This window comes from Agelaius phoeniceus, chromosome 1 (assembly GCF_051311805.1).
Source record: "Agelaius phoeniceus isolate bAgePho1 chromosome 1, bAgePho1.hap1, whole genome shotgun sequence".
NCBI lineage: Eukaryota > Metazoa > Chordata > Aves > Passeriformes > Icteridae > Agelaius > Agelaius phoeniceus.
The window spans coordinates 69348915-69362697 of record NC_135265.1 but is presented as its reverse complement, the minus strand read 5'-3'; the positions used below and the strand labels follow the sequence as shown (position 1 = coordinate 69362697).

General features: G+C 36.7%; 1 protein-coding gene across 3 annotated transcripts in view; it reads left to right on the top strand.

Annotated features, from left to right (window-relative positions):
* CDYL (chromodomain Y like) overlaps positions 1–13783 on the top strand; it is a 105778-nt gene that overhangs the window by 45160 nt on the left and 46835 nt on the right. For 2 of the 3 annotated variants that reach the window (XM_054654576.2, XM_077181257.1), the window contains exon 2: positions 1830–2496. The exons of the other annotated variant lie outside the window; for it this stretch is intronic. In XM_054654576.2, the coding sequence (XP_054510551.1) occupies positions 1830–2496 (667 nt within the window). The remainder of the gene's footprint in view (positions 1–1829; positions 2497–13783) is intronic. 3 annotated transcript variants of the gene reach the window in all.

Sequence of the window (13783 nt, the reverse complement as noted above, 5' to 3'; positions counted from 1 at the left end):
ACTTAATATTTGAAGGTCTTTTTACTCAGTCTCTACTAAGAAAAAATTGAAGGCATGTTTCTCTGTCGTGACTTTCTTCAATTCTTGGAGTCGCATTTTCTTTTAAGCTGTCTTTAAATAGTTTTGTGGAAAAACAAGTTTCATTTTTCTAGCTGCATGGTTTTTTAATCCCAGTAACTACTAGAAAGTTAAATAATCATAATTAAAATAGTTTTAATGCATTTTAAGATTTTAAATAAAATTTGGACAATTTATATTTCATATCTCTCTATAGAATGCATTGAACAGATTAACAAGGCAAAAGTGGAGCTTGCTTATATTTGATTCTTATTTTTGTGTTTATTTGGTTGCGTTTTTTTAAGACCTGTGCAGACAGAGCTGAGCAACAGCCTGATGACACAGTACAACGCCTGCAGGGTATCACATGCAGTTGTAGGGTATGTCCTTATGTTGCTGCTGAGATTATAATAATAGTAATCATTTAACCTTACTGTTGAAAACCAGGGAGTACATTATGATAGCATGCCACATGTAAAATTGAGATGCACTCTTGAGAAGATCTGTTGTCAGCAGTTACGTGATTTGGTAATGAACCATATACCATTTATGTACACTGTTTATATGTGCACCATAGGTCCTTGTACTTTCCTCCCATCCTTCTAAACTGTTCTGTAGACATTCCATTTGGGTTAATGCCACTCCTGTAAATGTCACTCTTTCTTCAGAGGTTCTTCTAGGTAGGTGTGATCTCAGCTTCTATGCATGGATTTTTTCATGAAGGGCTGGGAGTTAAATTAATAAATAACGGTCCCAAACACCTGCCTTTTTTTATTACCAAAAAGAAGAGAGAGATGAGTAAGAAAGCTGTATCAGTCCCATAACTGAAATGAAGTGGGATGGAGGATTTACCAGAAGAATCAGCCTGGGTAGAAAAAATGAAATAAGAAGGGGAAACCCTAAGACTAGCTTTGCACTTATATCTTTTTCAGTCAAAGAATTCCCTTTCCACAGGATTAGCATGATTGGCATAAGTTTTAGTCTGAGGCATGAGCCTCTGTCCCTGCAGCTGCTGCTGTCTGCCCTGCCTGCTTCACCCCACTGCCTGAATTCCTCCAGCCCATGGGTTCCACATGCAGTTATAGAATGTGCATGCTTAATACTTGTGACATAAATATAATCTCTGTTTGCAGATAAGTGAGGCATGGTAATTTGTTCAAGTATGTGTATCAAAGGCTCTGACAAAAACAAATTCTGTTTTCACAAGAAGTCTCTAAAAAATATTGTCTGAATTTGCCCCAGTTCCTAAGCTGTTCCGTATTGTCCCTGATAGCTAAAGGTTAGCTCATTTTAAGTGAGAGATTCTCACATATGCCTTATGCTAAGCAAGCAAATTATTCAAACAATATCAAATAGATAAGTTTGGTAAGGTAAACACCCTGTATTTATACAGCATATTTAAACATGACTTCTATATTGAGAGAGGGAAATCATGTCCACATTGAAGTTGGTGCAAGAGCTTCTCTGAGGCCAGTGCTGATTGTCAGTTTTAAACTGTCATATTCAGATTCTTGTGCATGCAAAATACTTAGTGAAGAACAATTTTGATATTCTAGAACATGTTTTTGAGATAAAAGTAATAATCTAAAGTTTAAAGCAAAGGATTTCCAGTCAGCAGTTAAGGACTGTAATACTATAGAACTATGGTACAGATTACAAAACGACAAGACTATTTTATAATCTGTCTACACTTAACAAATTATTTACATGCATGTCACTCTCTTGAGTTGTCTATCTCCCCATGCCTAATGCTTATTTTTGATTTTTAACAGGTAGAGAGAATTGTTGACAAGAGGAAAAACAAGAAAGGAAAAACAGAGTATTTGGTGCGATGGAAAGGATACGACAGCGAGGATGATACTTGGGAGCCAGAACAGCACCTTGTCAATTGTGAGGAATATATACATGAATTTAACAGACGCCACAATGAAAAGCAGAAAGAAAGCACATTAACCAGGACAAACAGGACCTCTCCAAATAATGCCAGAAAACAAATTTCTAGATCTACCAATAGTTCTTTTTCAAAGACATCTTCTAAATCTTTAGTTATGACTAAAGAACACGAGTCAAAAAATAGTCAACTTTTTTCTGCCACACAGAAGTTCCGGAAAAACAATTCACCGTCACTTTCTGGACGTAAAAATATGGACCTTGCAAAATCAGGTATTAAAATCCTAGTGCCCAAAAGTCCAATTAAGAGCCGGACAACAGTTGATGGCTTCCAGAATGAAAGCCCAGATAAAATGGACCATATAGAGCAAGATCAAGATGACTCTGTAGCACCAGAAGTAGCAGCAGAAAAACCTGTGGGAGCTTTGTTAGGACCTGGTGCAGAGCGTGCTAGGATGGGGAGCCGACCAAGGATACATCCATTAGTGCCACAATTGCCAGTGCCAGTAACAGCCACAATTGCATCAGCATTAACAATAAATGGAAAAGGTAGGTGTACAAGTCATCATTTTGGTGGTGATTTTTCATTTGACTGGAGTTTTTTTGCAGTTGAGATGCAGACAAATTACCCACTCTGTTCCAGCCACGCTAAATCAAGTCTGGAGAACTTCACTTTATTTTACGTAACTATATAACTACAAATGAATTTCGAATTTACAGCTTTTGGTTTCCTTGCAGAAGTTTATTGGTATTTGTGTTTTCAGAATCACCATCAGATGCATCTGTGTTTGCCTTGACATTGTGTGGTACACGTATTTAGTGTACCATTTCCAGATATTACATCATTGCTTTAAGTTTATTTAAATAGGTCAAATTTGGTATGAATATTACAAACTTTATTATGGGAAGAGATGAATGGAGTGAACAAGGATTCTTCATAACAGTTTATATATCTATTTTGTTGTAAATATTGCCTGGAGAAAAAACCTGTGAGAGTGAGTGATGTTGCTTAAAAAACAAAGTTAATAAGCTTTGTTTCTGTGAAAATTTGAGCCAGTTGTGGAAATATATATGCCTTCTGCCTGGATTGAAATTTGTTTTCATTATATTTTATCAATATTTTGTTGTTTATACCTCATTTGATATTGAACACTTATTTAGGAGTGATGTCTGGCTTGCTAATATCTAAGTAGGTCACAGTTAATTCAATTTGTACTGTAAAATTTGTGACACCAAAGTAACCTAAACTGCCCTTCTAGGAGTGAGCTGTCCCTCATCCAGCTGAGACCGTTGTTTAAGATTTCTTGGTCCTTATTGTTGTGCCCCAAACCTTTGTTCTTCCCTGACAGACTTGGCTGTGTGGTCACAAGTGTTCTCATAGGCAGGCTTTGGAGGCTCAATTTCCAAGTCTAAATTTTCAAGTAAAGACTGCACCCTCAAATGAAATGCAGCAGGTCAAATGTGCAGGTGTGCTATTGATGACAGCTTGCTGGAAAAATTGTCTGGAATTTTTCAAGGACTGGACCTGCCAAAAAACACACTTAGAGACACTGGATAGGGAAAAAACGTGCTAGAGACTTTGGGAGAGTTTGTGTTGGGTACCCCACTGTTGCTTGCGTTGAGATTTTCCAAAAGAACAGCTGCAGCCAGAGAGGTTGAGAAGCAGTGGACAAGGGAGGAATGTGTTCCTGGAGCTGCAGTGTCAGGTCATGGACCAACCCATCTTGCTGCAGATGAACTAGGTAACCATGGCAATGCACACACAGATGCCAGGAATATCTCTTGCTTTGCATGGGCTAAAGAAGGAATGCAAATCTCAAAGGATGTAAACAAAGCTGAAGGGGAAGATGCAAGAGATGCCAGGATGAGAGTTCTCTGAGTAGGTGAGGTAGAGGAGTGTGTTTTTGCATGGGATGGTTTTATGATAGTTAATAGGTGTTTTGGAGTATGGCGGGCTTCCTAGTGACTTGATTGGTAAGTTCTGCCTTTGGCATCTCATTTTTTTGCCTCATGGCATCCAGGAAAATTATACCTGGGGCATGAAGGATCTTTTGGGGTAGATCAGATTAAATCTTTCCCACCAGCCTCTCACTTTGGTAATAGTGGTATGGCAAGGGCCCAGTGACAGGGCATCAGATGGAAGCAGAAAGGCCTGCAGGGGAAAGGGAGTGACACAGAAGGTGTTGGGTGAGATTTGTTCCTGTTTCACTGCTGTGTGAAAATTTCCTCAACTGCCACCACCTCCTTCAACTCTTCCAGGCATTAGTCTGGGCAGCTAAAAAGGAAAGCTGTTGACTGGCTCTAGGGTTGATGACAATACAAGAGTTTTCTCACACTTACGTGTTCACCAGATCCTAAAGGTGTAGATCAGAAAAGGAGAGCCAAGGAGATAGTCACAATACGTGGTTGATGAAACATACACAATATGTTCCACCTTCTGTCTGCTGCTGGAGGCATATCAGTGCATTAACTGAGGCTTTCCACTCCAGTCCCCAAGCTGAGCTGTGCATATCTGCTGGGAAATGGATGCTAAATATCCATATTTATTGGGGTTTTATTTTGTTCACCTGCAACACTTTTGGAGGTAACCTTCCAATCATGCAGTATTTCTGGAATTATAAAACTTGGAAAAAAAGTTGTAAAAGAAAAATACTTTGCACTTCTCTGACATCAGTCTCTCTTCCTAACTTTTCCGGATTTCTTTGATGTATTTTCCTCATGGAACCCCAGGCTCCAATTCAGCCATTATGTGTGGCCTGAGTGGATTTATTTAGGGAGAAGCAAAGAGAGACAGCCCTGTCTTCTAGGCCTTGGAGCTTCCTGAGCTGACACATTTGCTGTCTTTTCACTCCTTGAAGATGCATTCTTCTGGCTGCTTTTATTTTTAACTTCACACTGCAACTCATTAAAAGTGTAGTAAATAGGTGCTTCCCTCCCCTGCATGGAGCTGCTGCAGTTCAGGATCCTGTTTTGCTCCTTACTCAGGACATTCCTTCAGTCTTAAATGGACACCTCATCACATTTTCAGCATGACCTCAGGAATCATATATCATGAGGGGTATTCATTGCACAGAAATGCATCTTCATGTGCACCAGATCTGACATATTAATAATACAGATGATAGAGCTGGCATTTGGAGCACTCTTTCCAAACATCCCACCTCCTCCACATACACCTTCTGTTAATTTTAAGAATTCCTACTACCACTAGGAGGATGCTGTCAGGAATACAAAAGCATGTTTTGAAAAATAGCTTCTTACTTGAGCTGGTTTAGGAATTTTTTATCAAGATGTTTTTCTTGGTAAACTTAATTAGTCAAAACAGAAATCACTAGTCATAAAGCATAATTTTGAAAGATTCTAGAAAAATACAGATTGCACTTCCAAAAATTTAGACTACTTTTAAAATTAAAACTGAATTACATTTTTTAAAGTAATAATGGAAAATAATCCAAAGTTTAATATGAAAACAGTGTTCCTGATTTTGAGTATGGTGCTATGACTGTTTAGTAGTGTGACTCAGGTTGATCTTTCAGTCCTCGCTCAGGATGTGAAACTACTCAGTGTTTAGTCTGTTGTTTGTTTTCTCCAACCTTGTTTTTACCTTTTTCTTTTTTGTTTAATTTTTAAGAGAAGTGTAAACCAAAAATCCCAGAAATGTGTATGCATATGAAAATGCTATGATAGTAATTACTAGGAAATATTAGTGTTATTGTAGCACCTAATCCTGCTTTTCCTGAGACAAACTTCTGTGGTGCAGTTCATGTTCCAAAATCTTCCAGTCTCAGAAAAGACAATCAGCAAATATCTGTTTAAATATACAGGGATTCTGGGGAATAAAATATCTGTCATGTTTACTCTGGGAGCTGGCAGTCTCAGCACACTGAAATCAAGCTGCTATCAAAAGAATAGCATTGTGTTGAATGTTCATATTTTAAAGGCTTGGCCTTGAAAACTGAGTCCATGGAGTAATATATATACAAGTCTAAGAATTAGGGTGATGTATGGAAGAAGTGAGGACAGATCACTGAATTGAACATTGCTGTGGTTCTGGTATTTTGAAATATGTGGTGATCATCAGTTGTTACTACCAGTTAATAAAAGCAATCCTGGAATGGATGAACAAAGTAGAAAGACAACAACAAAGAAATGAAATATTGTGGAGAAGGTTAGTGGCACCTACAAGTAAGGCATATTACTCAAAACTAGGCAAGACAAATGGTGGTTTTGTGTCTAACAGGTTCTGATACCTTAACAGTTTCTCAAAGTTTCCTTCATCAAAGTGGTATTAAAAAGTAGCTTTGAAATCTTGCTGCAAATGGTTTCAGCATAGTATGGTCATAATAACCAGGGAAGTTATATTTAATAGAGTGCACAAGAAGAGAAGCTGTAAAAGGAATCTGATCTGTCAGTCACACAGGGCTAGAGAGTTGTCTTGAAATTTTAGAAAGGATCATAAGTCAGGGCAATACCATTTCTTGGCAAATTCTAGTAATTTTTATTCTGGGTAACCCTATATTTGCTACAGTTTTTATTCAGCTAGCAATGTCCAATGTAATTGAGAATAAATGCCACAAGAAGGGAAATTTCAGGCAGAAAAGCATGCAAAGCTCAAAGTCTAAAATAAAGAAGAAAAGCACATCTAGCTGCATATGTTGTCAAAATTAGAATAAGGCTGGATGGTGCCAGCACCCAGGAAGAGAAGAAATACAAGAACTGCAGTAAATTTCATCACTTGTTAGTCACACAAGCACCACCAGTGTGCACAGTGGCATTAGCATCTCCCTCCTTGCACATATCAATTCAGATTAGCAACTTGCAGGAGCAGCAGGCTGACAATACAACGATGCTTGCAGTGTAGCACCCTACAAGGAACAAGGGTGTCTGCTGATTTTTTAGTTGGATAATGGTGCTGTTTTCATCTCAAAACAATGGTATTGTCAGAAAATGAAAAGTGGCATCAGAAAAAAATTAGAAGAAAAGACTGAACTTAAGTTTTGTTTGTTACCTGTTCTCTGCTTTCCCCAAAGCAGCTTATGGGATTAAAACCCATAGATTTGGAAAAATAAAAATCCACTCAAACACCAAAGGAAAATAGCGTCTGTTTGGTTAAGTGTCTGATAGCTTTAGTCTCAAAAGGAATCAAGCAAGCGTGGAAGGGCTTATGGAGGCCACTGGAACTGAGGAGAAACATCTGTTCTCAATGCAATACCAAGCTCAGCTGAAAGGAGTTCAGTCCCTCCCTGTTCATTAGGGTGAAGGAAGCTCACACACTTCTTTCCCAAATTCTCCCAGTTACTTTTTCACCTCTGCCTATGTGTGCCTGAGTGTTGAACTCTTCATGAGGAATGGTCTGCTGTCACCAGCATAACTGGCCAAGCTCGAGAGTCCCATGGGAAGAGCACAGCAGCTGACAGAGCTGTGAACCACAGAGTTGTCAAGATGGACCACGAGCCATGCATATAAACCCTCTGAGAAAGCAGAATTAAGAGAAAAGTTGAAGAAGTTAATTGCTCTGAATTTAGAGTACAACAAAAGGGAATGTGGGAATGATGTGTTACAGGTTTTTTTTTAATTTCCTTTTAGCATCCTGAAAGGACAGAAACAGATTTGAGCACTCCTTTTCTTAGTTGGGAGATTTTGTTGGTTAAGTAGTAAATGGTGATTAAAAAAAAAGCCCTAAGAGAAGAACTTCCTTTTTCAGTGTGTTTTGTACGTTGCACTTGGATAGGGGCTTGATCTCTGCTGAGTGATCTGGAAAGCAACCAAATATCTTATTAGTGCAAACAAAAGCCTATTAAATGGGTTAAAGTCCTTTGCAAAGCTCTCTTAACTTCTAAAATTACTGGTTAAACTTCTTTTTCAACTGCACAAGTGTGTAATTTTTTATCTTCGGTTGTCTATCTTTTTAGCAAATCACTAAAAGAGTAAAGCAGTTTTCATTTAATCAACCTTAAAGACACCTTTGGGTTTGGTTTTTTTCTCCAGAAGTTGACTTTTGATTGTATTTCTTAAGAATTCACATTATTATGTCTCTTATGCACTAAATTGCAACATTTTAACCTAACATCAATTTTTCCTTCTACCTTACAAAGTCATGTTCTTCAGCTGTTTTACTCTTAAGTAAAATTAATCTGACTTGTTACCAGTTTCTTGTTTATATTTTCTGGCTTAGTATAAATGCAAAAGTTTTAAGCAATATTGTAGAGTGCATGGTCTGTGCCATGTGGAAAATTGATCTGTTACTGTTCTGGTTTTCTGTCTTCCCTCTGCCCTATTGCTTCTGCAGTTTATAGTACACATTATTGTTACTTTACATAGAGCCCCAGGGCTGAGAACTTGATGTGAAAATCTCTTATCTTTAGAACCGTATTGGTTTATGTCAACAGATTATCATAATAATAGTAATCAGGATCTAAGTGCATAGTTTGCTTTCATTTTTGAGAAACATAAGGCATAAGTGACTTGTTTCTTTCCTTTTCTGCGTTCTGCTATTCTTCAGTTCCCAAAATGGAGATGTCTTAGTTGGGTGTTACATTGGTGTAGACTTAATGCAGCTGAGCTAGTGTAAAATGTAGTTACTTTGAAAAGAGTGATCTCTTTCCTTTCCCCAATCCCAGGTATGGGAGATGTATTTATATATATGATTAATCATATGTATATGGCCAAACCAACTGCTCCTTTAAGGGTAGGCTTATTTTTATCAGCCTTCTGGAAGTGACAATGAGGAAGAGGATGTGTCCTGTGGGAGGGAGACGGACACATAATTTTTTCTTTTCTTAATTCCGTTCCTGAAAAAGACTTAAGGAAACCCTGAATTGAACAGTTTTGGTTGTTTTTTGTTTGATTGTTGTTGTTGTTGTTGTTGTGTTGGGGTTTTTGGGGGGTTTTTCTTGTTTGGTTGGTTGATTGGTTTGTTGTTGTTGTTTGTTTGGGTTTTTTAAGAAAAAGGTAAGAAATTTCCCAATAAATTCTCAATTTGGACATAAGAACCTCAGCCTAAGTTGCTAGAAAAACTCCTGTGTTGTTCTCACTGGAATTTGTATTACAGCTGTAACCCCTGGTAAACATAAACTCATAGGTGTGCAGTTCCTCTGATGTTACACCAGTTTACATGAGCTGAGGATCTGGAGTCTGCATCTCTCTTGACTGACAGATCAGGGGGGGTCAGTAATGATCTGCCATTGCATTCTCCTACAGCACATGTGCTAACATGAGACAAAAGTAAATTCTGAGGACAGGTTTGTCACACCTGCTGTGCCAAAACTTAGGAAAGATGAAGCAGAGCCTCTGTTTACAAGACACCCTTTCAACCTACTTTGCATACATTAGCACAGAGAAAGTGTGTTGAAGATCAGACTGAATGATAGAACAAAAATGTTGAGCTAGATACTTTTTTTTTTATCCAACATTGTCAAAATTGTAGAATTTCAGAGCAGCTTTAGAAATGTGAAGTGCAATCCGAAACACTCATGTGGTGCCTTTTGCAGTTGTGCCTGGTAAACTAACCAGCCACTTTTTTTGTCTCTTGCTGTTTCAATTTTTGAAAAAGTTTCATCTCCCATTCTGTTAAAGCTGTGAAGTGGATGGAACGCATGTTTGCCTAGGCAACTGTCATTATAAATCTGTGTTCTCTTGAAAAGATTAATCTTAATAGTTTGATGCAAAAATCCATTAAAAAACTCAACTAAAACAACTGTAATTTGATTTGTGGAAGATTTGTCTAGATCACATTGTCTACGTAAAATAAAGTCAACAAAACATTCTCACAGGGAGGCTGTTACAGGTGGGATAAAATATCATGCAATTGTGACAAAACTCTGAAATACTGTGTTTACACCAATGCTTGTGAAAGAGACAATATACTTAGATTTAGGAAGATGCAAAACTAAGATTCAAAACCAAGGTTTTTTAGGGCTAGCTGTTGGGATAACAGCTGGATACAGTCTTGAATGTTATAGGTGTTCATAAAAATACCTTTTATTTTTATGTATACATGCATATATTATGTTGCCCTGGAATAACTCTACTTTCTACCCAGCCAGAAAAATTTCAGTACTCAAGGTGGCATAACCGTAATGTGGAGCTGCTGCTGTGAGTCACTGGTAATAATACAATGAACTACTGTTATTTAAAAGAAAATAAATACAGAAGCTGTATGTTTGTAACACTGTATGCATTTTTTTTTCCGAACAAAAATATCTACATTACCTGCTCTACATACCACTTATATTGTAAACTTATTTAAGAACACACACTGAAATGCATTTAGGCCACAAATTATCAAACAGTTAATTCTTCTTTAGTAACTGTTTTCTTCTTTAGTAACAGTTGTCTTAATTTTGCAATCTTAGAACACATAAAAAGCTTTTGTCTTTAGTAAGTTAGTGTAATTTAAAATGCTTTAAAATTTATTATGTTTTAGACACCTTTAAGAAACAAAGGCAAGTAATAAACATTGGCACTTTGAGCTACAATATTGAAAATTTAAATGCATCTGAAAACTGGGAAGTCTTAAAATTTAATGTGGAAGAAGTGGAGGAAAGCTTTGTACTATTGTATTAAGAGTTCTTTAAACATCTTATTGAAGTGTGGATAAAGAAATACAGACTGTCATCTATTTTCTTTGAAAATATTCCTTGAAAGAGGCAATGAAAGATAGTAAGAAGTTGTGCTTCAAAAGACTGCTCTGAAACTGACTGGAAGGAAGGAAAACAGGGTAGGCTTAGTCGTTCATTGTGTCGCAAGGTTGGCAGTGGAATCTGTGCTTATTTATATTTAGTGATCTCTTTTTAAAGAAAGTGTTGCAGTGAGCAGCAAAGGTACAAAACTTGCAAAGAAACACTTTATTACTTAAGGTACAAGAGAACAGAAATTTCAGAGGGACATACCTGAAGCAGGAGCTAAGTGAAGTGATGGACTTCAGAAAGATAATTTGAGCTGATCATCTAAAGAGAATTTAGCTCCTAACAGAATTTTTAGTTTGGGATGCAGATAGGAATGCCTTACTGCTACGAAGGGCAACTCCAAGAAGACTTGGCCTAGTATTGGACTAAAGAAGCTGTCAAGGTTTCTCTGTTTGTCTCACACATTTGTTGTTACTATTCAGTCACATCTGGTATGTAATGAATGTGCAGATAACACATTGGCTGGCACAATGTCTTCCATGTCTTAGCACTGCTGTCCTTTGGATTTCATCTTGAATTCCTTTGTTGTTTGAAAGATGGGCTGGAATGAGAGGGAACAGAATGAGTGGCTGGCAAGGTCCCTATGAGAGGTGTCCCAAAGTACTTCCAGTGCATACACAGCTGGGGAATCTAGGCCAAGCCATTGATAAAAGCTGATACAACTGGAACAAAGAGGATATTAAATAATTTGTTTAAAAATCCCATATCTAAAGGGAATACAGTAAATATTTTGGAGAAGAAACAAATTATGGACATGATGAAATAATGAATAATGTAGTTGGAAATTTCTATTCTGGAATTGACTGAATAAGACAAGTGGACATCTAGAAAAATCAAAGGGTGTCAAATTCAAAAGAGAAAGATTAGTTATAGCTTTAGTTGATGCTTCCATTTAGTCCTGAGAACTCTTCGCTAAAACTTATTTGAGTCCAAGAGAGGGAGGTAATGGCCATTTTAAAAGAATAGGCATTTATGGGGATAATGGGAATATACCATATTTATAGGCCTGATATCATTTTACAAACAATGTAAGTTCTCTTTCCTCAGAAGTAAGGAAGTGTTTTGTGACATATCTGAAAACTTAAATTTGGTTATTTTTATATGTTTTTCTACATTGTTAACCAGTTTTATTTATGGAATTATTCTCTTAACTATTATTCATAGAATAAGCTTTTTACTATGCAGATGTTCAGAGATTCTAGTCATTGCCCTGTCAGGGTATCAGGATAGGCATTGGAATAGCAGTGAGAAGGTAGAGCTCTGGTCTGGTTCCTGCTGAGGTTCTTATGTGAAGCACTCCTACTTTACAAAACTCGCTTATAGAAATGTATAAAACAATCATATTAGGGGGAAAAATGCTTCAAAGTTCAGATGCTTTAGGTAAAGAACACTGATTGTCATCCGTCCTCCTTTGATTTGGAATAGTCAGCTCAAAAATCCATCCAGTGTAAACAGAATTATTGTGCTGTATTCTCCCCTCACCCTTTGGTTTTCTGGATGGATTTCAAATTCAGAGGGCACTTTTGAGAAATACAGGAATAAGTTGAAAGCAACAGTAAATGCAAAGCTTATTTTACCAGACATAACACTTTATTGACAGAGCTAATTTAAAAACAAATTTTCAGCAAACAGAAAGAATATCCTGCCAGGGCTTCTCTCAAACTTGATAAGTGTGTGAAAGTGTATTTGTGGCAGTGCATCCTTTCACCAAAGAATTAAAAGATAGTGGATTTTTTCTTACATTAGTACAAGCAGGCAAACTCAATATGGTAATAATGGGTATTTCAAACAACTTACTATGTGGTTTGTGATTTTCTGTTTCAGTTTCTGAGTAGAAAGGATGACAGATTATTCTGTGTTCTTTAGAGAATCATCTATTTTTACCTTCTGTGCATGGGTAGGCAATTAGCTTGAAAACCTATTTTAAATATTTAAAAGTTTATACAAAAACACAAGTTACATCTTTGCTGTTATTGAAAGCTAGTGGGCCATTTTGTTTTCTTGTTTCTTTTCACATTGATAGTGCTTTTTGTTCCATTAGCTTTATTGGGTCCTATATAGTCAGTCAGGTTTGGGAGGGGTTTTTACAAATGATCTTTCTGTGTGCAGTCAGTGAAGCAGTGGAAAAAACCTTTCTAAATAGGTTGGAGGGAGAGGGAGAAAAACCCAAAATTAAAACATTTCTTTGCTTTGAATGTTTTGCATTCAGACTTCTTTTTGCATTTCCAAATACAGATGTAACTAGCTAACATTAAAGCACTGAGTAGCATTAAGCACTAAGCACTAAAGAGCACTGAGTCTTCTGAAAAAGTAATACAAGCCAACACAATTAGTATTGCCCACTGATCCTTATTTTTCAGCATCCCGTGAAGCTTTGAGGAAGAAAATGGACTTGTTATAATATGTTAAGATATTTTGCTCTGAAGTCCTTTCTTCTTTCTAGTGTTAAGTTTTAGTCTGACTTAGTGGTCATCTTCAAGGAATTGTTGTTCTTCTCTTATATCTTGTAATAGTTGAGGGTTCCCTGCTACAATTTTGTTGGCATAGTCCAGTTTGAAATGTCATTTTGTAGTTAAAGTATATTAGTAGAGTAGTGATTGGTTCATAACGTGTTAAGGAGTAGTCCATTCTCTATTAAATGTTTTAGGCATGTCAGTAATACACAATTTTAAAAAACAGTAATAAACTCTAGAGTCTTTTCATTTAAAGTGTGATATGAAGACATTTTCAGCACACTATTGTGTATCATAAATTAAAAACTTATAGACTACTGTACTACTGATAGGACAAATACATATGTTCAGGTTAAAAAGGATGGGAATAATAATAAATAACATTTATTCAAGATAAACCTGTGTAAAAGTCAGTGGGTCTACAGTTGGCCTGATATTAACATACTTTTCCTTTTGTAATTTTGTCTAATGTTTTAGTACTTAGCCAGTGTCAGCATTAGTGATACCATGATCTTCTAACAACTCAGTCAGGTTCAGAGATCACATTTTCAAACATTTCAATCTTTTATGTGTTAGAGGTTGTTAAATGTACTTAAATATTATCTTTCTCCTGTAACTACTACATACACTCTTTGGACAGGCCTCATACTCTTTGAAGACTAAAAAGAAAAATTCAGTATTCTGAGGCAATTTTAG